Genomic DNA, 26,659 nt, shown 5'->3' on the forward strand with positions numbered 1-26,659 from the left:
AAGACAATCAATTAATTGTCTAACCAAAAACGTCATTTATCTCATATACTGTAATATTTGTGGCACATTTTAGACGGCATCAGATGACGGCAGAGTGAACGGTCACGCGCTTTCTTAGCTCCCGAGTCTAGCATTTAACAATGAACCAAACTAGACAAACAAGGAAGAATGCGAGCCAAGCTGTACCGGACGACATTGACTTCGAAAGCTTTGTGAAACAGTCCCTCGAAAAGATTCTAAAGTCACAGGAAGCATTATAAACTAAATTATCGAAGTCTCAGACTTTAACGATAAACGAATAAAGGAACTAGAAAAGAAAGAAGCAGTTAAAGACAAGAAATGTAATGAATTGGAATTAAAACTAGAGCAAGTAAGTGGAGAACTAGAAAGGATTAAGCTTGAAACGAATAAAGCAGAACGGTTTTCCCGAAGAAACACTATAAGAATTATTGGTTTAAAGAAGAAAGAAGGAGAAAACTGCATTGAAAAAATGGAATCTTTTTTGAACGACACATTCAAAATTAAAGTAAACATATAACGGGCACACTGGGATGGAAAACCAAACGCCGACCACCAGCAACAAATGTTAGTGAAACTCCTATCATATAGAGAAAAGGTTTCCATCATGAAAGCCCGAAGGCAAGGCCTTAAAGACGAACCTATTTTTATCGTCGACGACCTTACGACCATAGATTTGGCTGAAAAAAGAAAATGGAGTCGCGAAGTTCACAGCCTCTACCAGATCATCATAAATGGAGATTTCAATCACTGTACTCTAAAGTGTATATACAGAGTGTATACTACTATCAGCACGTCGCATGTAATACTAGGCTGAACAATAAACTAGACCTTTGCTATTCTAATAAAGAACGCTTACATGTCTACCAAGTTGCCAGGATTGGGAGACCATAATCTGGTTATGTTACAACCAAGATACACCCCGCTCCACAATATGAGCATACCCAAAAAAATCACCGTAAAGAGATGGACAAACGATGCGATGCTACAACTGCAAGGTGCACTAGAAGCAACTGATTGGGACTGTTTTAAAAACAATTGTAACTCCACACATGATTTGACACAAACTGTAAGCGACTATATCTGTTTCTGTAGTAAATTAGTTATTCCTACAAAAGTAATTAAAGTGCACAGTAATAATAAACCGTGGATAACCAACAGAGTTCGTGCAGTAATACATAAGAACAAAAAAAAAACAAATACAAATAAAAAATCGAAAGCCAGTTCACGAATAATAATATGAAGAATGTATGGGAAGGTATGAGACTTATGAGCGGTTTCAGAAATGCTAGCAAAGATTTTACAAGTTTGCCACAAATGTCCACTGAGTATGCTAATGAGCTTAATGTATTTTTTAATCGATTCGATGATGCATATGATTTTACAAACGAGAGAGCTATCCGAAATCAAATGATAAACTGTTTAGAAGATGATGCAACTTTTGTAATCACAGAAAATAATGTTAGGAAAAAAGTTTAAGAAATTAGATAAATCGAAATCAGCAGGCCCTGATAAAATTTCACCCCGTATTCTAAATTCATGTGCAGATCAGCTATGTAGTACCTTTTGTTCAATCTATAATATGTGTTTAGTCACTGAAGCTATCCCCTCCCTCTGGAAAATTTCATCCATCGTTCCCGTCCCTAAACGTAAACCTGTTAAATGCCTAAACGATCTTAGACCTATAGCGTTAACTTCTATAGCAATGAAAGTATTCGAGAGACGTGTCCTAAATGTATTCAATCCTATTATTTCGCCTTCCTTAGACCCTTTGCAATTCGCATATAGAAATAATCGTAGCACTAAAGATGGTGTATTATTTAAGCTAGACAAATTGTATTCACACCTTGGTAATGGTACACGTGGCAATTATGCCAGAATCATGTATTTTGATTTTAAATCCGCCTTCAATACCATTCAGCCACATTTATTAGTTGATAAATTGATTAAGTTAGATGTGCCACGTGTCTTCATTGCACTTTTCTTTGATTTCATGACATGTCGTACACGGTTTGTTAGACTTGCTTCTCAGACCTTTTTAGACCTTATTTTCTCAAATACGGGAGGACCTCAAGGGACAGTGTGGGCTTCTTTTATTTACTGTATTTATACATTTGATTACAGATCCACCTCGAGTTTATGTCCTCTAGTGAAATATGCAGATGATTCTGCACAGATATGCCTCTTCTGAATTCAATGAATGGTTCTCTTCTGAAATACAAGGCTGAGATTGTGAGATTTGTTCAATATTCTAAGAAACATTTTTTTTTAAATACATGTAAGTAAAACGAAGGAAATGATAATTGATTTCCGGAAAAAGAAAGAGCATCATGAACCAATATCTATACTAGACGATAATGTCGAAGTGGTTTGTACCTTTAAATATTTAGGCATCACATTTAACAATACATTGACCCGGTCTGATCATATTGACACCTTGATAAAAAAGATGAATAGCAGGCTATATTGCCTTAGGAAGATGAATAATTTCAATGTGGACAAGAAGATCCTAATATTTGTTATAATGCTGTAATCTGCCGTGTCTGGTTGTATTGTATAACAGCGTGGGGCGGTAATGTCGGGAAGGGAGATAAAAGTAGAATTGAAAGAATAGGAAGGAAGGTAGAGAGGATGGTCGGTCAGGGGCGGAGGTCGGTTGATGATGTCTATCACGACTGCGCCTTGCGTAAATTTGTGTCTGTCACGAAAGATGAAAGTCATCCTCTTTTCGAGAGGATAAACTGTCACCTGAATGTGACAAGTGGTAGATATCGTCTGCCGGCCTCCCGCACTGAACGATATCTTCTCTCCTTCCTTTCACAAGCCATTAAACTTTTTAACAAAAATCACAAGCGATGAAATAGTTATATAATTATAATACAAATATACTGTATACTGTAAATAGTTCTGCATTTTATTGTTTATATATAAATCTGTCGAGTATGTTTTTTTAGTAATGTAATTTCAATTGTTGTAATGTAATTTTTAATGCAAGCAATGGAATTTCCAGAAATGGATGAGAATAAAGTATGGATCTATGAATCTATGAATCTAGACAGGAGTTAAACTTCGATTTGTAGCGGGGAAATGGCGAAATGGAGGAGTCGCCTATACATTAAAAAAAAAAAACGAGTAGGCGAGTTGAGTTTGTGTTCACAACTAGAAACTTTATTTGTATTGACTATTATTCCTTTAATTAGACAATTATTTTACAAACTAATTTTAGGCCTTACTTTACTTAAAATTTATATTTACGACTCGGGAGTTAAAATTCAGCACGCCGCCATTTTATGGCTTTGTTTGAATCCCAGGTGTGTCACTACGGTATCGGTATGTTAGTATTTGTCTCTAATTTACATAACTACTCTTGTTTTTTTATTTTTGATTACTTTACTTTTTATTTATCTACTTCTCTGTGATTTATACTTATTATTTCCTCACAAAATCCAGACTCTTGTTATTCCATATATGTATTGTATATTAAATATCCGCATAAGTTGTTTTTTCGTAATGACTCTTTGAAATTCATGACAGTTTGATTTTATATAATATACTTTTATCTTGTTTATTTTGCTTTTACTTCTTAAAGCATGATGATAATAATTGTGTTTTAGTTCTATTTGTTTTAATAGTTTGAGTTGATTATGAAATAAGCACTTATCACTAGTAGTACAGGGCAATCATAATACATTGAATTTATAAGTATTTAATCAATTAATTAAATGTATTGAAATATAACTGTAGATATGTATTCTATTCTATAAACAATATACAGCATTATTAGACAATATTTTATTCGTAAAACAGCACTAATTGGTTTGATATCCGAACTTATATTATTGTTACAGGTTCATGTTGTTCCTTTGTATTTGACGTCTTTTTCCCATTTAATATGCGGTTTATTCGAGCATGGAAGCATGATTACATGATCAGCATCAGTTGTTGGAAGGGCCAGGCATTTTCCGCTGATTTTATGAACAATGTGCATAACCTACAATGTAAAAATAGAAGATATACCGCTACATAACATTTTAAAGAAAGAAAGTAATGTTGGACTTATTGAATTGAGATAGTACGTCATCTTATGTCACCTGGAGCTATTATATTATAATGTTTATAAAACCGTTAGAACGAGCTAATTTCGATTTGCATCCACATGAAGAAGTTCTCGCACAACAGTGTGGTGTTTTAAGTCACGTGGTGCACGTGTGTCCAGAAATCGTTTTCCCTCCCGACAAAAAAATGTGTAGACATTGCTTTTGTGATTTTGAAATCAGTACACTCTATATAAATCGATTTGTTTTCAAAGATACTTACCTTGTCTCTATACTCCCAAACTTGATTTCCGCCATTTTTATGACAGTTTAACATTACTATTTTAGAATCACTTATTGAGTAATCTAGGCAAAGAGTCTTCTGCATTAGCTCCCCTTGTGCGGTCATTACAAATAACTTAAGAAAATGAGGAAAATAAAAAAAAACAATATTTTTTAATAATGGTCATGATCACCAGATCATGTAATTGTCATTGAGCAGTAATCGCCTAACCTCTTAAACTAATTGTCTAATTCAACTTTGTTGTATACTCGTTTTCATTAGGTGCACAAAATCAGTGCAAACTTTCTCAACTTTTGATTGAAAATTACGTGCGATTTTCATTTACTAATACTACTAAAATGTATAATAGAGTCCTACCTGTGTTGTCTTGGAATATTCATTAACGCAATTATATCCTGTGACAGTGTGTTTTACTGCACCGGTGTCAAGACACATTTTCTTGTGAACATTCATAAACTACAATAGAACAGAATAAACAAACAGTGTTAAAATTACAGTAAAATAAAACATTATGATTATAATTATTATTCTCATGGTCGCCATGTAGCCAAATATCTAGCTCAACAAAAATGTTTATTTTTTATGTTTTTGAATTTGGTATGTATTCCGTAAAAATTCTTTATATTTAGCTATAAGTGACAGTGTTCAATGCCAAAATCGGCTGATAATTTAATAGATATTAAAGATTACAAGTTAGAGAATTATATTACGATCTATGTATGGGAGACAAGTAAGTTAGTAAGTCACAACTAAAATACAGGTAAAATCATTGTTCCTCCTATACATTTTAGTGCAAAATACCGCCACTGACAATCAATTGGAGTTATGCAGATCACGATATAGTGTGCCGCATTCTCTGAGTAGCAAAAATCGAATTGGGTTAGCAACACATTTCTATTTTGCGAACAGAATGGTCGTGTTTCGGCCTCTTTAACCACGCATCCTCTCTGTTAATACAAATTTTAAGTTAAGACAAATCTTTCCCTCAAGCCCAATTTTCTGTCATTTTATGGAATTAAGGGCTATTTTGTCTCTGCTGAGCATCCCTGTGATGTCTACTTCGAATTGGAAAATAATTACGGTAGTATATACATTATAATTGGGGTTTTATGGGTGAATGTTCATTTACTAATTAAACTATTTAAGCCAGAACTTATGCTGTATGCTTTTTAATTTTTAGTATGAGTTTAATTGCCGCAGTTTCTGAGTAGCAAAATAGTGTTTCTTGAATCTTTAATTACTAAATGTTCACTTACCCTTCCAATAAAATGATAGTCTAAAGGATAAACTGACTGAGGATAAACATTTTTCAGATACCACTTAAACGATTTGCATCCAAGTTTATGACGAAGTTCTTTACGTTTATCTACATTTCCAAAATCAACCTGAAAATGAAGTAAAAATATAAGTTGGAAATTTGAAATATCCTATGATTAACTTCAATGACGGTTATCCATGTTATTTAATTTGTTGCGGTGATTGTTTAATTTAATACAGTGCTTCTAAACTGTTGTCGAGTTAATTTGCGTGATTAAAAAAAAATATGTTGCAAAATTATGTAATTACATGATTTTATTTTATTATTATTTGTTATTTTAAGTGACTTATATGATTTTATCGCGTAGCTAGTTTTAATTTTTGCGATTTATTCTTAAATTGTGTAAACCTACAATTTTTGTTGGTATCCAAAGTTAGGGACTTAATTAATATTAAAGTAATAGGCGTGAAAGGTATATTTTGGCATAACGGTATATCATTAACTTAGACAAAATAATAGTAATACCTCTCGTTTTCCTGGATTGTAGGCATAATACAAATCTTTATAGTCGTCCAAAAATACTTCGACAACTCTTAGTACATTACGCTCAATCGAATTCATATTACTTTTATCAAAATACGGTGATTTTTTTCTAAAAATATGACCAACATGAGAACAAGGAACAACCTCTATGACTCCTCCACATTGCCATACCTGTAGAAGCAGATTTTAAAGTTTTTTTTTACTACAAGAAAATCATTAAAAAACATACTTAAAAAACATAATTTTCTGAAATATGAATTGTATCAAGTGGTACGTAATTATTGTGAAGATGAAATTGAATAAATTAAACTGAATCCGACAAACCTTGAACGAGAGTTCTAGGTTTTCACTTCCCCATATTTCAAAGCCATCGTCGTACATACCAAGGTGCATGAAAAAGTCCCGATGAATAGAAAAAAGGCCACCTGCCATTGTCGGCGATCTGAAGATATAATTATATATTTAACATTAATCATGTTAATGTGTTAGTATGTTGTCTGGCCGATACGCTTGACCCATAAATTATAATGGAAATAATAAAAATTGTACATTTTCAAAAGGTTAAAATGTATATTAATAAAATTAGTACTATATACAATATTTATATTATTTAAAACAATCAATATATTAAAAACAGACATGAATACTACAGAGATACAACATTTTAAAAGCAATATCAAAAATACTATAAACATTACTTTATACTGGTAAAAAAAATTTAAAATGCTAACTTTACTATGCTCAAATTGATTCAATTTAGATTATTCAGCGTTATACAACCTGATCGTATCAGTATGCCTATCTTTTATATCTCTCGGTTCTACATCTGATAGATCTATACAGATCATTTCTCTCGAAGCGCATTTTACGGGTGTTTTACGTCTTTCTGAATATTAGTGGTTTTAGATTTAATACATTTATGACATAGGCCTATTTTCCTTCAGCGAATAATTAATTTCTGTGATTAGTCCACATTTCTTCACGATGCGTTGGATCAAGTAGAGAATCGATCTTGCAACCCTATGGCCATTGCCTCTGAGCCATCCAGCTCGTTGATCCAATTGGGTTTTACTTTGTATATGAATGAATAAAACATACATTATACGTAAGCATTTTAATTGACCAATCAAAACAGGGTTGACACCTTTTCTTGAACTTTGTTTAGGTGACATTTCTGAGCATCCCAATGCTTCCGAAGACGTTGTTTCCGAAGACATGCCGAAGATGACGTTCTTGGTGACGTCACAGGTCTTTTAAATAAAATCAGAAAAAGTTTTGGCTCAGATATACTATTTCGTAGTATGTTTGTCAGCGTTTCCAACCCTCTTGAAACCATTCTAAAGGCCAATTTACACAGACGAGCGGTAACCGTAAGCGGTAAAGTTGAGCGGAAAACGCAAAAATAGAATCTATGTTATTTCTTATGACCATTTACACAGAACGCGGAGCGAACGAGCGGTTGAGCGGAAATCCGCTCAGCATCGAAACAGATTCGATTTTGTGAAAATACCGCGCGGTATTTATGGATTCTGGCCAACCAACGACATGATTGATATGACGTCATCTATCAACAACTTTTTTTTGCGTCCGTCGAGTGAAAGACGACAATATATATAGACCGGGCGCCCAGAAGATTTATTCATGTGAAAAGCCACAAAAGGTCTGTTGGGCTGATTATGTAGATATATGGCCAAGATTTAATAATCAATATTGCTGCCGGGTCCTATCCTGTAAATTTACCCTGGGGACACCAAATAGGAGGGGTAAAAAATGGATTTAATCATGTGAAAAGCCACACGGATAAAAGTTGTTGGACATTGTTCCCATATGTGTATACAATGTTAAAACAGCAATGACAGCAACTTTATCCTGTAAGTTGCCCGAGACAGTAGCCCCAAGTGACCACTAAAAAATGGTGTTATTCATGTCAAGAGCCACACGGCTAATTCCTTTTGCATTGCAACTGTTACACATTGGGGTGCACAAAAATATCATTGACAGTAACTTTATCCTGTAAGTTGCCCCAAACAGTAGCCCTAGACAGTTGCCCAGAAATGCCCGTTGGGCTATACAAAATTTAATCACACGAAGAGCCACACGGCCAATTCCTTTTTTATTGGAACTGTTACGTCTTGGGATAGACGAAAATACCGATGACAGCAACTTTATCCTGTAAGTTTCCCCAGACAGTAGCCCCAGACAGTAGCCCATAAATGCCCGTTGGGTCTGGGCCTAAAAGATTTAATCACACGAAGAGCCACACAGTCAATTCCTTTTTTATTGCGTCTTGGGATAGACGAAACTACTCATGACAGCAACTTTATCTTGTAGGTTTCCCCAGACAGTAGCCCCAGACAGTAGCCACACGGCCAATTCCCTTTTTATTGGAATTTTTATGACTTGAAATATACGAATGTATTCACGACAGCACGTCGGCGGCAGGCTCCTTAACTTCAAGTTTACCCATCAAGTTACAATTTACATTTACCACCATGTGACACGAATACGGTTTTGTCACCTATTATTGGACCATATTGATCATTCTGGACATCGTTTATAAGAAACTGTGCTAGAGCTTCCTTAAATTCTCCATTCTTTAATAGATCTATATACCTTTCTTTTGCTGTTGCTGATCCGCTCCAGTTATAATGAATGTGTTCTTGGCGTTCTACTCTGTACCTCTCTTTAATCTTTCGACATCTTTTATTGATTGTTCTATATATTTGTCCAGCAACATGAGAATAGAATTTTCCAATGGCTAAAGATACCTTAATCATGATATCTGCAACGATTTTCCCATTATGTAGACACATTATGACGAGGTAAAATTTCATGCAGAACAAGTCCGCCATCAAAGAGAGTTGTGTCGGTCGCAGGAATATCTTTCTTATGTGAACCAGATTGTCTTGTTTCTAAAATCTTCGCAAAAATTGCCTTCTCTGTTTTTGTTGGAGTACCAACGAATGTGCAATGGAGCTAGTGGTATTTCAGTGATCGTTAGTACATACTGTAATGCAAATCTGTAGTCGTCTTTGATAACAAGTATCCAAAAGCATCACGAACACCTTCAGCTGCACCAAGAGCTTTGTTGCATTTAACGATTTCTTCTTCATGTTTGAAGCAGTAAAATTGCGTACCTTTATACGCTTTACCGTCTTTAATAATCTTGTTTCGTCTGAAACACATTCTTTGTAAAATAGCTGCCGTGATAGGGCTCCTCTCTGTAGTGTTCCTAGCAAATATGTACTAGTTATGTCATTTACAGCTTTACCTGTAGCAATATTTACTAATGTGGTTGGTGAATTAGTGGGGAATGGATTGCATGTACTATTTAGCTTAATGAGAAACTTGTCTACATCATTATTATCTCTCTCAATCCTCCGTCGACGTAACTGGTTAGCTGGTGTTTCACCGGGTTGAATTCCACTCATGGACTTCATTTCAGACACAGGCATACTCCGTTGAGTGAGACTTACGCAACAACGACGAAATGCACTCTCTGAGTTCGCAAAAGCTGTATTTCCAGTTGCCGATGACGCAGCATCTCTGTTAACAGTTTGCTCTAATGTAAGATCTACGTTTTTTCGTTCGTCGTGTTGAAAAAGCACCGGCTTTTAAAACATCTAATGCTGCAGAGTCCAAATTCTTCATTTTTTTCAATAAAAAGTGACCCCCAACGAGCATAATTTGGCCGGTTCAGATTTCAACCAAATACGGTAGTACATTAATGTACAGAACCACATCATTCGTTATTACTGCACGCGCTGGAATTGACGATACAAGCGGTTGATCAGGTACACGTATAGCCCAATATGCGGCAGTGTTGCCAAATTCACCCTTTATAGGTACGATGTAAAAATTCTTCATATTCATTAAGAAGTATTAAGAATTCGTCACTGTCGGCAATTTGATTAGGCGCATTTATGTCGTCCGTTGGTATTGCTCGAACACTTTGTAGCAAAGTATCATCTTTCATAAAGTAGGTACCCAGGAATCGCTTAAACAATTCTTTCTCAAAGGCCATAGCAATGATTTGATGTATTCTGGTGCATCGGTTGTATAATTTACCATGGATGAAACCATTATCAATCAATCAATCAATCAATCAAATCAATCAAAGTAACATTTATTTCTCTTCTTTTCTTTCATAGAATATAAAATTAACAGTAAATATGATTAAAATAAGAGGGGCAAGATTCCAAAAAAAGCGAAGCTTGTATAAGGCAGCCCATAAAAACTGAAACAAAAAAAAACAAACAAAAAACAGGACAACACGGGAACCGGAAACAGGACAAAAACAGTAATGAAGACTTTTAGTTTCAGGGTACCGAAAAGACTAAATAAAGTCTTAAGTGACCTCTCTGCCAGTATACCCGATTCAGTTAGAATATATTCGATCCCAGAATCAGAAATGTATGTTCCAACCGCTCCAAAAAAAGCCCCTTCGATATGAAAATGACCAAGTAAAATTACAAGTCTATCAAAAGCTTTAAGTGCCACGTCACTGGATGATACGGCATTTTTGTCTCATCTGCAACTTTAAAGTGGAGCTACACTCAGACTTTCTCAGCTTATATTATGTTTAAGTATGTTTAATTGAAAGTGATTACATAAAAAAAACCAGGAAAAATACGGAAATATTTTCCAAAAACTCATTTCTAAAAAATCGGTCAGAAAATAGTGTTTTTTAACAAATTACAGTTTTTCAGTAACTTAGGGGTTATTAGTTTACAATACGTCGCGAAACGCGTTACACTTAGCGACTGACGCGTTTTAGTCGCTGGTCAACGCATTGTGGAAATTTCTTCCCTTTGGTAAATTATGTGTCGAAAAATTGGGAATACATTTTATACACACAATTAATACGATTTGTTTAGGCCTAAGTAATATTTCCGATAAGAATGTCAGTATAATTTACATGTAACCTCATGATTTTCACTGTACAACAACAACAGCATTATAATCTTATCAGATTGCTTTTAACTTTAAGCTAGGGCTAGGCCTAGCTAAGCCGTCTGCTCAGCCTAGCTAGGCTTGAATTTTTGTCTAGAGGCCTATGTATTCATAGGCATGGTCGTTTCGCCCCATTTATCGTTCCTGGGTTTTCTCGCATATTAAGAACTGTGAAACACAAAATCCTATACAGAACAAGAGTAGTAAAGAATAGTAAAGCGATGTGCAAGCTTAGACCTGACTGAAAAGCAACTATTCAGGCACCCTATCATGGCCCATGGGTAGGCCAAGGTCGGGTGACAGCAAAACAAACTTCACTGCTGTCAGCCTAGCCTAGCTAGAGGCCAAGCCACTAAGCAGCATCGGTACATACCTACACTCTAGTAGGCCTAGGCCTAGCTTTATTGAATATATAGCCACATCTTTCTCAAATCTCGTTAAATTTGACATTTTAGTAATAGTCTCATAATCACATTATTACACTGTGAAACATAATAGGGTCACATTCAGAATGTTTTAATATACTTTTCGCCCGTCAAAAATAACATCGCGACAAAATAACAGATCGCCAGCTGCAGTAGTGTGTGATTGTGAAAAATGTCACGTGATCGGACTCCCTAGCAAAATAAAAAACCCAATTGGACCCGAAAATACCAGAAATAGAAAGATCTGGAAAAATTACATAAATATACATTTTACTTTTTTTTTTTGGTGAAGAAATGAATTTTTTAGGATTATTCAAATATACCCCCCTTTTGCATGTAAAAGAATAGGAAATTACAAGGTATCCCCCCAAAACGCAAAAAGGCGTGATTTTCAAGAAAATCGTACTCATTGAAAAAAATTTCAAAAAAATATGAAGTATAAGGGATGATATTTTTAAATAATAGTTGAAATGTATGAAAAATAGTAATTTTCTGGGTGGAGCTCCACTTTAAGAGATCGAATCATTGTCTCTTGCACAACATCATTTCTTGTTGTTGGTTATAAAATTGGGTCCATGTATGCAATGGCAGTTAAAGGAAATGGATCGTTAACGAACGTTGAGTAAAAGCCATTGAACAGAGGAAGTTTTCAATTAGATGATAAGATTAGCCAAACTAAATCTAGGCTTTTCCATCTTACAAGGGAATAACTTGCATAGGATTCACTTATTTGTTCCTGGTCTTTTTCTTCCAATTTAAACTTGGCAAGTTTTAGATTTGAATAAAATAGTGGTACTATTTTCTCTGCTCCGTCAAATTTTCGCCTAGGTCTTCCAGTGACCAAACTGATCGGCAGTCCTTCCATCTCAGTGGTTTGCCCCTGAAGGACATTCTGATACGCAATGCGAACTGTAACATTGAGACTATTTTTACCATCCAGGGTTTCCATGTTTAAATCGTAATTGTCCCACGCAGTACCTGTAAAAACAAAACATGTCAATATATACACATAATGTACTGTGCAATTTGTCACCTTGATTATTGATACTAATTACTAATTTCATTTATAATTTTCATTAAATTAAAAATATTTATATTACCTTTAGCCAATAGAGGTTGCAACAATAAGCCAGCAAGTGTCTCCAATTCACTCAAAGAACATGTGTATGCTATTTCGATCTCCAGACGTTTACATTCATCATAACTTATTGTATGACCAAGGCGATTTAAAATAGTGATTGCTCCCTTAGATCCAAGCATGGACGTTAAACCATGGAGAAATAAGTTATTTCTCCATGGTTTAACGTCCACGTTAAGCCAAGACCTAACGATGTATGCTTCCAGGGCCTGACAGTACCTCGTGAAGTTGCAAAAAGAGCATCCGGTGACAGTGATTGCGTTTTTCTCAGTGCCGCCTCACCGGGATTAGAAGATAATCCACATAAAAATGTTTGATAAAACAATTTAGTCAGAGGTGGTAGTGGTGAACATTGTTTCATTGTGTGAATAGATTTCGGTGAAGGAATTTTTTTTTTTTCCATTTTCAAGATTTCTGACCGAAGCGCTAAACCGCACATTGAATTGTTTCATCATTTTCATTGATTTAGCTTCATTGACGCTCATGTCTTCAGTGTATAAAAAGTTTCCAGCCTTGTTTGACTCTTTGCTAATATTTAATCTATCTCTAAATGTGGTCATTAATTTAGTAACTAGTGGCTGACAAGCAAAGGAACGAATATCATCGTCAGTACCTCCGACTGCCTTATACTGTTCTTTGTACAAATCCATGATTTTACAGGCATATTTTGGTATACGTTTACAAATTATTTCCTTTTCAACGTACCTCACCATCCCATTGTATGCTTCTTCGTGTGTTTTTCTGTTTCTACTTATTACTACTTTCTGGGACTACTGTCTGGAGCAACTTACAGGATAAAGTTGCTGTCATGTGTATTTTCGTCTATCCAAAGACGTAACAGTTCCAATAAAAAAGGAATTGGCCGTGTGGCTCTTCGTGTGATTAAATCTTGTAGGCCCGGACCCAATGGGCATTTCTGGGCTACTGTCTTGGGCTACTGTCTGGGGCAACTTACAGGATAAAGTTGCTGTCATGAGTATTTTTTCTATCCCAAGACGTAACAGTTCCAATAAAAAAGGAATTGGCCTTGTGGCTCTTTGTGTGATTAAATTTTGTATGGCCCAACGGGCATTTCTGGGCTACTGTTTGGGGCAACTTACAGGATAAAGTTGCTGTCAATGATATTTTTGTGCATCCTAATGTGTAACAGTTGCAATGCAAAAGGAATTAGCCGTGTGGCTCTTGACATGAATAACACCATTTTTTAGTGGTCACTTGGGGCTACTGTCTCGGGCAACTTACAGGATAAAGTTGCTGTCATTGCTGTTTTAACATTGTATACACATATGGGTACAATGTCCAACAACTTTTATCCGTGTGGCTTTTCACATGATTAAATCCATTTTTTACCCCTCCTATTTGGTGTCCCCAGGGTAAATTTACAGGATAGGACCCGGCAGCAATATTGATTATTGAATCTTGGCCATATATCTACCTAATCAGCCCATCAGACCTTTTGTGGCTTTTCACATGAATAAATCTTCTGGGCGCCCGGTCTAATACGAGTGCCGTAGTAGGCTTAGCCTAGTTTGCAACTTCTTTTTATTCAGAAATACAAACACCTACGACGTGACTAATGTTCGTATAAGGATAGTGAAAAGAAAATATACATTTTAGTACGTTATTAGGCAACAATTCCCTATAAAACTTAGGTCTGTGTGTGCTAGGCCTACTGACAGTCAGTCACATCCATGCCAGCAGTGACTGCATTAGCCTCGAGGCCTACACGCACCTACTTTCCACCACTACGTTCGCGAACTGTGTAAATGGGAAAGGCCACGCGGTTTTTCGCTTACAATTACCGTTACCGCTCGTCTCTGTAAATTGGCCTTAAGACGTTCCTTGCGATACAATGTCAAAATGTTGGCTACAACATACATATCTGGGGCATTTTAGGTCATTACCTGATTTCTCACTACGAAATTACCGTAATTGAGTGTGTTCCGTAAAAGTTTTACTCGTGTTCCGGGCACATTGCATCTAGTTCATTTAACCAAATGTCCCTGGGCTGCCGGTCTATAAGTGACATATCGCAGCTATAAATACCCCGCCAATTTCAGGGATCGCAGTTTTGATTCGATTAGGCCCGGTGATTAGCTGTGACGTAGATTTGATTTCATGGTATCTTTATTTCGAACATATACAAATATATTTGCAGCCAAAGGCTGAATTGCTGCATCTTATTAAAAATTACAATAAAATGTACATATAAAAATGACATCAAACGTTAAAATGTATGTATAAAAAGACCATATATATACCCCTTTCACACCAAAAGCAAAACTCCGGAGACATTCCGGAGTTGACGCCCCGGTGTTTTGGTGTGAAAGGTAAAATCAAACAACAGCGGGGTTGAACAGCTGAACGTTCTCCGGAGGGCGAACTTCGGGGACACACCGGTGTTTTGGAGTGAAAGTAATAATAAGTAGAAAAAAATTAAAATAGATAATTAGTTTAAATACTCATGTGTTCACACGTACGGCGTTCGTTGTATTAATGAATGTCGTTAAACAAAGTCCAGTCCAAGTATCATTTACGTTTTAAAAGTTAAACCCTTGGTTCCTTTTTAGAATTTACACTGTCTTGATGACCATATTTTGGGTTTTTTTTAACCAGGCGTACGCCACGGCTTACGCCATACGTGTGGACAGGCTCTATATGACTTCTGAGATTTTTGAAAATAATTATTAAATTAAAAATATTTATAATTAAAACGATTCATTCATTTCATTCATTCATTTATTTATCAAAATCACATAAAACAAGTAAAAAAACAAGAATTAAAAACAACATAATCAATGATAAAAATATTCTAAAACATCTAAAACCGTATAAAAACAAAGTTTAAAATATTTTTTAAATTTTAAAAACCATTAGAAAATCTTAAAAGAGATAAAAAGGGAAAGGGAAAAGGTGATTTCGATCAGGATCGTCCAAGAAAATTGGAGTCCTTGAGGTAAAAAAAAAAAGTTTTAAAAGAAGTTAAAAATAAGTTTAGATGCTATGCCGTTTCGATGCGATATTGTTTTTAACTAATTGTCTAAATACATTTACACTCTCAGAACTTTTTATCGTGTTTGGTAATTTGTTCCATTCTTTAATTGCTGAAGCATAAAATGTGCCATTATTCTATAACATTACAAGCGATTGGTGGAACAAAATTAAAATAATTGTGTCGGGTACCATGTGCATGTTGGTTCCCAGCCTTTATAAAATTATTACTAAGATATGATGCTACATTTCTATACTGCATTTTGTGCAGTGTTTAATTTTATTTGAGTCACCCAATTCTAATGATCGTCGCTATGTAAACAAACAATATAGATGGCGACATTTACAATTTTATTTTATAACTCCCGGAGTTTCTCGACGTTTTGAATGGTCATAACCCCCGGGGTTTCTCTGGGGATTTTGGTGTAGAAGGGGTATACAATTGCAACATAGAAAATATTATATAACAAAATCTGTACAAATGACATCAAAGGTTAAATTTAAAATAGGAAAAAACCCTTTGATAAGGATATGTATATTATTATAAGAAAATACGTCAAAAAAGAAATAATGAAACAAAGCATTGCTTCATCAATCATTGGTCATAGACAGTTCGGTTGTTCAATAATCGTGTGAAGTATGGTAGTGGACTGGAGAGAAATCGGTTAGTTTTACAAGCATGTTCATTAAAATATTTATTATGTCTGAGGGAAATATGGGAATCTGGGTTGCTCCTAGAAAACTAGTGTCTAAAATAGTCAGATTTAACAGCAAAGTCTTTGTATAATTTAATTGTTTTTAAAGCAAGAGAGTTGCACTGTTTGATACACAATGGGGCTTGCAATAAGACAGGAGAATGCAAAGTTTATCAATCTTGGATAAGGATTCTATTAAGCCAGTGAAAGTATTGGGATTAAAATGACAGCCGGTCAACGATAGGCTGAGTGTAGAAGCTGAATGTATTGGATTACAGGTTCCAGAGCATTTGACAAAATGAACATGCTTTAGTTAGATGAATGCGGTATTTGACTTAGGAATAAGCTCACCCGTGAGAATAAGACCTAAAATGTTGTTGAGAATTAGGTTTTGGGGACTAAAAATAAATTGGGATACGCCCATAAGGAGCCTGAAAGACATGACTGGTTGGTACTGTTCCAAGAACTGCAATTATGTAAGAACCTACACATTCCTAGGTGCGTTAAACCCACTGGAGCGATTGACGATATCGATCCAGTATTGATAATGGTTTTCAGACGCATCAGAGAAGGCTATGTGTGCGGCAGTTTATGTCCGATACCAAATGCAAGAAGACCGACATAATATGTCCAGATTGATAGCGGCCAATAGCAGTGATTGAGCACAGAGTTTGGCAAGAAGGCCCGATTTCTATAAATTACCTGTGGAAGAATAGATAATTTTCACAAAAGTGTAGCTCGCAAGAGATTCATGAAAGAGTTAAAGTTGTGATGGCTGCAGATGTAGAGGAAGTTCAGAAGTGTTGTATCAAAGCGGAAAGGTTTAACAGTTTAGTGAGATTACTACGAGTAACAGCGATGGTCATGAGAGTTCTCAAGAACAAGAACTTCAAATCAGCTGCATTAGATCTGACGCCAAATGAGACTAGTGGTGCTGAAACAAAGTACAAAGTACAAAGACCACTAATTATGGAGGAGAAACCAAACGACTTCATTAAGAACTATGGCAGTCCAAGGTTTCGACAAGACGTAGTAGTAGTGGGCGACAGGATTAAGGAGCATGTGTTTAGCTACAACCACGAAGAGGTCCCACTATTGACTTATGACCATGCATTCACCAAGCTGGTTGTTCAAACAGTACACAATAGAGGACACAATGGAGTCAACACTACTATGTCACAGATCAGAAGCAAGTATTGGTTGGTGCGGCTTTGGAAACTGGTGAGCCATAAAAGGCATAATTGTGCCAGATGCAAGAGATATGAGGATCGGACAGCCAATCAACAAATTGCACCTTTGCCAATTCAACGTTTAAAGCCATCACCCTCGTGGCATTTTATAGATACTGATTTATTTGGACCGTTCGTGACGAGAGAGGAAGTCCAGAAACGTACTAGAGGGAAGGCTTATGGTATTATATTTACATGTTTAGTAACTAGAGCGTTACATGTTGAACTATCAATTGATACAGCTCCGATTCCTCCCTGAAAGCATTTCGAAGATTTGCTTCTATTAGAGGATACCATAGAGAAAAATGTAGTGACTGTGGTACACAATTAGTTGCAACAAAAGAGAGTTTACAGAACTTCGGAATTAAACATGGAGTTAAGTGGAAGTTTTCAACACCAGATTCGCGGTGGCAAAATGGTGTCACAGAAAGCTTGATAAAAGACGTGAAAAAACATTATACCATGTGGTGGGCGAACAGATTTATGTTATTCGAAGTTGCTAACGTAATGAACGGCAGACCGATAGGTAGACATCCGACCAACCCTGAAGACGGGGGTTATATATGTCCCAACGATTTGTTGCAAGGTCGTGCTTTATCGGATGTACCCAGTGGTCCGTGGTGTGATCACAAGGGGCATGCGAAACGCCACAAGTTTATCCAAGGTTTAATTGAAGTGGATAACAGATGATTTCCCAACGATGGTCATCCGTAAGAAGAGGCATACAAAGGTTCGAAATCTACAAGTCGGTGACGTTACGGTAAAACAAGAGGAAGGAGTTAAACGAGGACGATGGAAGACTGGTAGAGTGTCCAAAGTTTTCCCTGTTGAACTAAAGACAGTCACTGAAACGGGAGTCATGGGTTACATCAAGAGAGGCGTTTATAGATTAGTATTACTAGTCTCAGCAGATTATGAATTGGAGGTTTAATAATATTACCGTTTTAGACTTTATTGTTTATAAAAGCAAGAGTTTTAGAGATTTGATATTGAAATGTGTTAGGTTTTTATTGCTTTGGGTGGGGGAGTGTTTCGTTGAGCGAAATTGTTAGTGTACACTCAGTTTTATGTTTGAGGTGAGTCGACGAAAAGAGGGGTAGGATAATTGAAAGAGAACACAGTTATATGTAATCATCAAAGATAAGATTGTTTGTTTAAGATGCCAGAGCGTAAGTTCTGAACTTGTTATAGTTTTCACTCATTTAGATATGCTGTAATTATTACACTTCAGTGAATATGCTTCACTCACGTGGGCCTTTTGTGTAATGGCATCGTGTTTGCCGTCGTGATATGGTACTAGGATTAGGAGGCGGATCATACATTCGATGAATCTAGTAATTATACCACAGGTTTAGAGTTTATTTTTTATGAAACACATGGTTTAAGTTAAGGTGGTGGCACCAAACCAACATAACACATTTTTACTATAATAAACGCAATTGGAGGCTAACAATTACTTTTACTTTGTTGTTGGGTTTAAAACAAGTGCGTAAAAGCCCCTCTGGATGTTCCTTCCCACGTTCTCCTATATGGATTGAACTTCAATGGAAGGTTTGTTCAGTAACTCTCAATCTCTGATTTAAATTCATTAATAGCTGGTGCCATAACTGCTTTCTCTGGTAAGTCGTTCCTGCTCTGATAGAAAAGAAACTGCTGCAACTTTGACTTCTGTAGTGAGTCGTCTTGAGATAGCGTCGGGCGTAGTTTTTAGGTCATCGCGAGAACTTTAAACATGTTTAATTTTCTTCCGACGAGACAACTTGTTGGGCCTCTTCGTACAACGCTGTCTGAGATGGCATTTAAACCTAACACTTTTGCATACAGAAGTCAAGGTAAGTTGAGTGAATATATCACCATCTTTTTCATACATTGGACACCAAACTTTTTACCATATTCCTACGTTGGTCGAACTATTGACTTGTATAAGCTTAACATTCCTTTCATGATATTTAATGACGTAAACGATCTCTTAACTATCCTGAGTTTTGAGTTTGATCTTTTAGCTGCATCAGTAATATTAGTTCAAAAAGTTACATGACGGTGGTTAGATTGGCGGTTTACATCTGGAGTGATGTTTTTAATTTGAACTATCCCCCACTGATAAGAAAGTGGTTATTTTCAACAAGCTCGTGTAACACAAAGAAAATCCCAAAAAATTATGAAACATAGGGGAAACTATAGATCGATGATTATTGGAATGTATGATCAATAGAAATTTCTTGCCCGCACCCGGCCTTTAAGTATATACAGTTGAAGTGTAGCATTCTGTAATTATTAGGTTATATGCATGATATGCATATAACCTCTTGATTCTGTCAAAATCTTTATTTATTTATTTATTTATTTATTTATTTATTTATTTATTCTTTCCTTAGCACTATTTGTCCGTGAATTATCTTGGCATCAGTTTCATCTATCTAAGTCAATTTTTCACAGTATATTCCTTATGGCCAGGAATCGATGTGGTTATGTTTTCACGATGCGCAATCAAAAATTACGCGGTCTACGCGCGATTTAACGAAATCACGTTTGTAATCATATCTTCACCAACATGAATCACTTTTAAACAAAATTTGGTAATCATAAATTTCAGGTCATATTTCATCATATGGCAATACAATTACGTGCGTAGCGCATATAACGCATGCGTACGCGCGCTTAAAATGTTGAAAATTGTCAGAATTTATTTTCGATGAAATTAGAGTACGTTTCAGGCAATTTTAAGCGTTTAAAAAATTGCCATGAGTGCGCAGATTTTTGCACGCGCACTGCGCGTCAAACATTAATGCGCACTGTTTGTGTCCGATTACTGTTGTATAACCTTTCTTTAATAATATCATCATATTTTATTCACTTTTCAACGCGAAACAGCGTTATACGAGCACGTCAAAAGTGACGGGCTACGCACGTGTAAGTTAACAAAATGGTGAAAATATGCTAAATTTTAAAATTAATATATATCGTTAGAATGCTCGGGAACACCTATTTTTTATTTAATTTTCTTGAAGTGTATGTATCATATGTATGATTTATTATGAAATTAGAAGAACAAAAGTTGATTAAGTCATCATTAATGGCATATTAAATTTAACAAAATTAATTTCGACAATCAAACAAATTATAACATTTTCTTAGGCCAAAATAACAAACTTAACGTTAACTTTCTTCCTTAAGAAGTTCATATATTAAAGTTAAAAGTATATAGTTTGACAGTGCATCATTTTTTTAAATTTTTAAAGATGTCATCATAGTAAAACATTATAATTCATTGCGGTATGTAATAATCTATCTGCACCAAAGTGGTTACTGCATAGTAAATACACGGAGGAATTTTTCTCCAACTTTTAGTCAGTTGTGTATGGCTCGATGGTCTGTGCTCGTGTCAATGGCATTCAAGGTACCGAGTTCGAGTCTCACCTTGTTGGGAAACGAAATAAGATTTTTTTTTTATTATCCGTATTGTTCAAATTTATTTCTTAGTGTATAGATTATACACATGATTTATAATGAAATCTAGATAAAAAGTTACTTTATGTCTTTATTATTATGTAACAACAAATGCGGTTTATGACATTATACGCAGAGGGATCTTTGATCGGATAGTGATACCGGCTATGGTGTTCGCGTTAGCAAGGTCCTATCATATATTACAAATAATTAAAGATTCTGAGAAAATCAATCAATCAATATATCTTTTAAAAATCAATTATCTTTATTTAAATCAATGCATATAACCTATAATTCGTCATAGTGACGAATTAAATCTAGTTGTTATATTATTTGGCTTTAACAATGACTACATTCAGACATGGTATGGTGTAGTTGAAATATAGCAACTATAGCAGCTATAGCTGAGGTTTCAGGCAAGTGACCAATGTGTCACAGTAGGATAGTGATATAACAGCTATCCCAAGGCTATTTGCAGCCTGTTTTTTCTAGATGGTGTGAAGCAATTGCACAGGTATTTGTTTGCTGTTTATAATACAAAAGCTATCCCAAGGCTATTTTCAGCCTGGCTATATCAATTATAGTAACTGCAAGCTATTTCCATGCTATTTATGCTGTATAAAGTATAGCACTTACACAGCTATTTAATTGCTATTAATTGCTATTATTGCTGTATCATATATAGCAATTACACAGCTATTTGTTTGCTATTATTTGCTATTATTGCTGTATATCAGGTATAGCAATTATACAGCTATTTGTTTGCTATTATTTGCTATTATTGCTGTATCAGGTATAGCAATTATACAGCTATTTGTTTGCTATTAATTGCTGTATCATATATAGCAATTACACAGCTATTTGTTTGCTATTAATTGGTATTATTGCTGTATCAGGTATAGCAACTATAGCTGAGGTTTCAGGCTAGTGACCAATGTGTCACAGTAGGATAGTGATAGAACAGCTATCCCAAGGCTATTTTCAGCCCGTTTTGTATATTATTGCTGTATCAGGTATAGCAATTACACAGCTATTTGTTTGCTATTATTTGCTATTATTGCTGTATGAGGTATAGCAATTATACAGCTATTTGTTTGCTATTATTTGCTATTATTGCTATATCAGGTATAGCAATTACACAGCTTTTGTTTGCTATTAATTGCTATTATTGCTGTATCAGGTATAGCAATTATACAGCTATTTGTTTTCTGTTATTTGCTATTATTGCTGTATCAGGTAGAGCAATTATACAGCTATTTGTTTGCTATTATTTGCTATTATTGCTGTATCAGGTATGGCAATTACACAGCTATTTGTTTTCTATTATTTGCTATTATTGCAGTATCAGGTATAGCAATTATACAGCTATTTGTTTGCTATTATTTGCTATTATTGCTGTATCAGGTATAGCAATTACACAGCTATTTGTTTGCTATTAATTGCTATTATTGCTGTATCAGGTATAGCAATTACACAGCTATTTGTTTGCTATTATTTGCTATTATTGCAGTATCAGGTATAGCAATTATACAGCTATTTGTTTGCTATTATTTGCTATTATTGCTGTATCAGGTATAGCAATTACACAGCTATTTGTTTGCTATTAATTGCTATTATTGCTGTATCAGGTATAGCAATTATACAGCTATTTGTTTGCTATTATTTGCTATTATTGCTGTATCAAGTATAGCAATTATACAGCTATTTGTTTTCTGTTATTTGCTATTATTGCTGTATCAGGTAGAGCAATTATACAGCTATTTGTTTGCTATTATTTGCTATTATTGCTGTATCAGGTATAGCAATTACACAGCTATTTGTTTGCTATTATTTGCTATTATTGCAGTATCAGGTATAGCAATTATACAGCTATTTGTTTGCTATTATTTGCTATTATTGCTGTATCAAGTATAGCATTTACACAGCTATTTGTTTGCTATTTATTGCTATGACCAATCCTGCGCCTTAGTGCGACTTTTATATAAATCTTGATCCAAACAGCTTCCTTAAAATCATCCATGTTCTCTACTAAAGACCCTGATAGACCATTCTCCAAAAAATAAAGCAACACCTCTACCTCTCCTAATTGTTTTTGGTATGAATAGTTAATACCCTCAATTTGAAATTCAGCAATATTTAATCCGTCCAGCTTTCTCTTCTGTTAAAGCTATAACTGCGTTTACAGCTCAATATTCTTGACTGTAACTCACCTGTTTCATTCATTAAAGAATCAAAATTTGTATACATAAATGAATACATTTCTGCTTCTTCAGTTCTTCTAGTGCAATAACATTTCAGGGTGTGTGAAACTGCTGCTCTTTAGTTGAGGCGAAAATTAGGTTTAACAATACTACAATTTCTGATTGTTAACCGTTCCTCTCCAGCTTCAAATTTCGGCTCATCCTAAGAGACATATAATCTTCACGTTCTTGTTTAGTTCTATCCTTCGCAGTTTTAGCTCGTTTCTGCGCACACTAATTATTAGGTCGTCACAAACTTCTGAATTTGTCATAACAAGCATTAGTGGTCGAGCAACACTAGGATCTCTAAATTAACACTTGTAATCTTTAAAAACAGTTTTAATCATAGTATCGCCATGTTCTCTTCTCTGATCAGAAACGTTACTTGTTGATTCCGTCACCCCAAATATTATTATATTGATCTTTCTGACATGTACAGTGATGCCAGTACCTACACAGTTCATATTCTAGATCTTTATCAGCGTCCAGTACATCCTTAGAAAAGCTTCCACACAAAGTGTTATTTTTAACTGTTTTTACTACCTTTCCCATTGTTTTTTTTTATTACTCACGCTAGCTCTTCTAGGTGCTTGAGCCATCATAGTCTAAAGGATATCAACCTGGTTGTTCACCATTTACACTGCTGGCCAAGTCTGGACCTAAGAAACATCTGCTCAATTTTTCAGTTGTAGTAAATATTTTAAACTTGCCAATTCGTATAAGATTAAAACAAAGTACAACTAAAAATAGAAAAATAATTTAATCTATAACATCGGCTTAGGAGAGACACACATCCACCATATTAAAGTACCCAAAACAAAAATTACAATTTAGTTACATATGGAACTAAACTATCTGTATCTCCCAATGACTCTGGTGTAAAAGCATATAAAACAAAAAATATATAATAAATGTAATAATATGGAGATGTTCGTCGAAGACACCGAAACGTTAACAACATTATACATATTAAAATAGACCCTTCATTGGTCAAAAAATCGCAGGGTGAGTTGACTGGAATAATGTTTTTAATCCTTCAGAATCTCAGGAAAAATGTACAGAATTCTATAATACACTTCATCTCTCAATTGATACTTTCTTTCCAAAACAAACTGTGAAACGTTAACCCACTTATATTGGTGTCTGCCTTGACAAATATCGTATAAAAAGAGACAAGAAGCGTTCGCTAACAACAAGTTTGGCTTATGGAGGTTCTATCGTAATAAGATTAATACAACCACCATAAGAGTAGATAGAAAAAACTACTTCTCTAAAAATGTTAGCCATCTCAAAAACACATCGTCAGCAAATTGGCATAATGTATCGGGGCAAAGTAAGCCAAGTGTTGGAAAACTCTGAAATAGTGGACCCTAAACGTGTTGCTGACCATGTAAGCCTCCATTTAACAAGTGTGAATGATTCGCTTGAAACATTAAATAGGAGAATGTTGCCAGTTTTTTTCCCATCCACGACAGGTTGAACCATGGGAGGTTCTTGCGCAATTCTACAAAGTTCTTGTGACCCTGATCAGATATCTGCCAAGTTCATTAAGACATTTGCCTATGAACTGTCAATACCACTTGTAATCAATTGTTCATATCAAGAATCGAGACTGGAGACCGGAGAATCTGGAGACTAGACCCGACCCCCGGGCTGACAAACTTTTTTAGAATGTCTTTGATAGTATTAACAACATTAAGGTTCAATCCTGGGTGAAATAGGGTGATATCATATTTTACGGGCTCCCAGACTATAAGTGTTTGGTAATTATGATAGGCTATACTACTAACATACCTAACCGGTTCACTGTCAATGCCACGAATGCGGATGCGTTCAGTCTGTGGAACTATGTGCCAGTCAAATGTCAGGTCCCATGAAAATCCACCAACATGCATAGCTTTTGTATTCTTGTTCAAAGCGAATGTTTCATCGTCGATTACATTGATAACAGGACATGGAACATATGAGCTGGAAAAAAGAAACTTAATTGCAATGAAAATACCCTAAAGGACATATTACATTATTCGAAAGAAAACAACTTTAGCACTCTAAAAAATGATATATATTTGCAGTATTTTACATCCAGAAAAAGTGACAAAAAAGGCGGAAAGATTAATCTTTAAAATTCATTTTTGAAAATTAGAAAGAAAAAATAAAAATAATAAAAACATGTGCGGTTATTAATTCTAGTTCAGTAGCTAATGCTTACATAACCCACTGAGAGGTGGTCGTTACGGGAGGTGGTCGATTATGAGAAGCGGTCCCTTTATTACAGAGATGGTGGTCGTTCAATAGAGGGTGATTGCTTACGATGTGTGATCGTTTTAGGGAGGTAATCGCTTTCGAGATGGCCGCGTTTTGAATTCGGTGGATGGTGGATAAATTGAGAGCTAAGTAAAGAGATGGGTTTGCACATGATTTAAACATAGGTTTGTAAAATATATATTTTCTACATTAGCGGGCGATAGTAACTGCATTAGCTGGGAGGATATTTTCGTTACTACATTAGCTGTTGACCGTTTTACATTAGCTGGTGTTGATTTTGTATTTACTACATAAGCTGTTGGTTTTTAGTCGCGTGGAAGCGACTCTATAGTTCACTATGTCGGTCGGTTGGTCGGTCTGTCTGTCTGTCTGTCTGTCTGTCGGTCCGGTATCACTATGCGTTTTATCGCTTTATGACCTTATCTTGATATCAGTTTAATCTAGCTAAGTCAATTTTTCACAGAATATTCCTTATGGCCAGGAATCGATGTGGTTATGTTTTCACGGTGCGCAATAAAAAATTACGCGGTCTACGCACGATTTAACGAAATCACGTTTGTAATCATAATCACAACCATGAATCACAATTAAATAAAATTTGGTACTCATACATTTCAGGGCATAAATCATCATATGGCAATACAATTACGTGCGTAGCGCATGTAACGCATGCGTAGCGCATGTAACGCATGCGTACGCGCGCTTAAAATTTTCAAAATTTATTTTCGATGAAATAAGAGTACGTTTCAGGCAATTTCAAGCGTTTACAAAATTGCCATGAGTGCGCAGATTTTTGCGCGCGCACTGCGCGTTAAATGTTATTGCGCACTCTTTTTGCCCGATTTCTGTTTTCTTGACTTACTTTTCAACTCGAAATTACGTTATACGAGCACGTCAAAAGTGACTGGCTACGCACGTGTAAATTAAAAAAATATAAATGTTTTTAAACATTTCAACATTTTTAAACATGTTAAGTAATTTCGGTCAGTATAGTTCACTATGTCTGTCTGTCGGTCCGTCTGTCTGTCGGTCTGTCTGTCTGTTTGTCTGTCGGTCCGGTATCACCATGCATTGTAGCACGCGACTTAATGGCTGTTGGCCTTGTTCTATATTAGCTGG

General features: G+C 35.4%; 1 protein-coding gene across 1 annotated transcript in view; it reads right to left on the reverse strand.

Moving 5' to 3' along the window:
• Window positions 1–3,019: 3,019 nt before the first annotated feature.
• The window catches only part of LOC140051297 (polypeptide N-acetylgalactosaminyltransferase 1-like), a 33,299-nt gene continuing 9,659 nt past the window's right edge, over window positions 3,020–26,659 (reverse strand). Inside the window, exons 5-11 of the mRNA XM_072096462.1 lie at window positions 25,070–25,243; window positions 6,482–6,599; window positions 6,140–6,328; window positions 5,613–5,741; window positions 4,714–4,812; window positions 4,336–4,470; window positions 3,020–4,009 (exon numbers count right to left, since the gene is read on the reverse strand). Of these exons, the coding sequence (XP_071952563.1) occupies window positions 3,869–4,009; window positions 4,336–4,470; window positions 4,714–4,812; window positions 5,613–5,741; window positions 6,140–6,328; window positions 6,482–6,599; window positions 25,070–25,243 (985 nt within the window). The 3' untranslated portion in view covers window positions 3,020–3,868. The remainder of the gene's footprint in view (window positions 4,010–4,335; window positions 4,471–4,713; window positions 4,813–5,612; window positions 5,742–6,139; window positions 6,329–6,481; window positions 6,600–25,069; window positions 25,244–26,659) is intronic.

Source organism: Antedon mediterranea, chromosome 6 (genome assembly GCF_964355755.1).
Source record: "Antedon mediterranea chromosome 6, ecAntMedi1.1, whole genome shotgun sequence".
Classification (NCBI taxonomy): Eukaryota; Metazoa; Echinodermata; class Crinoidea; order Comatulida; family Antedonidae; genus Antedon; species Antedon mediterranea.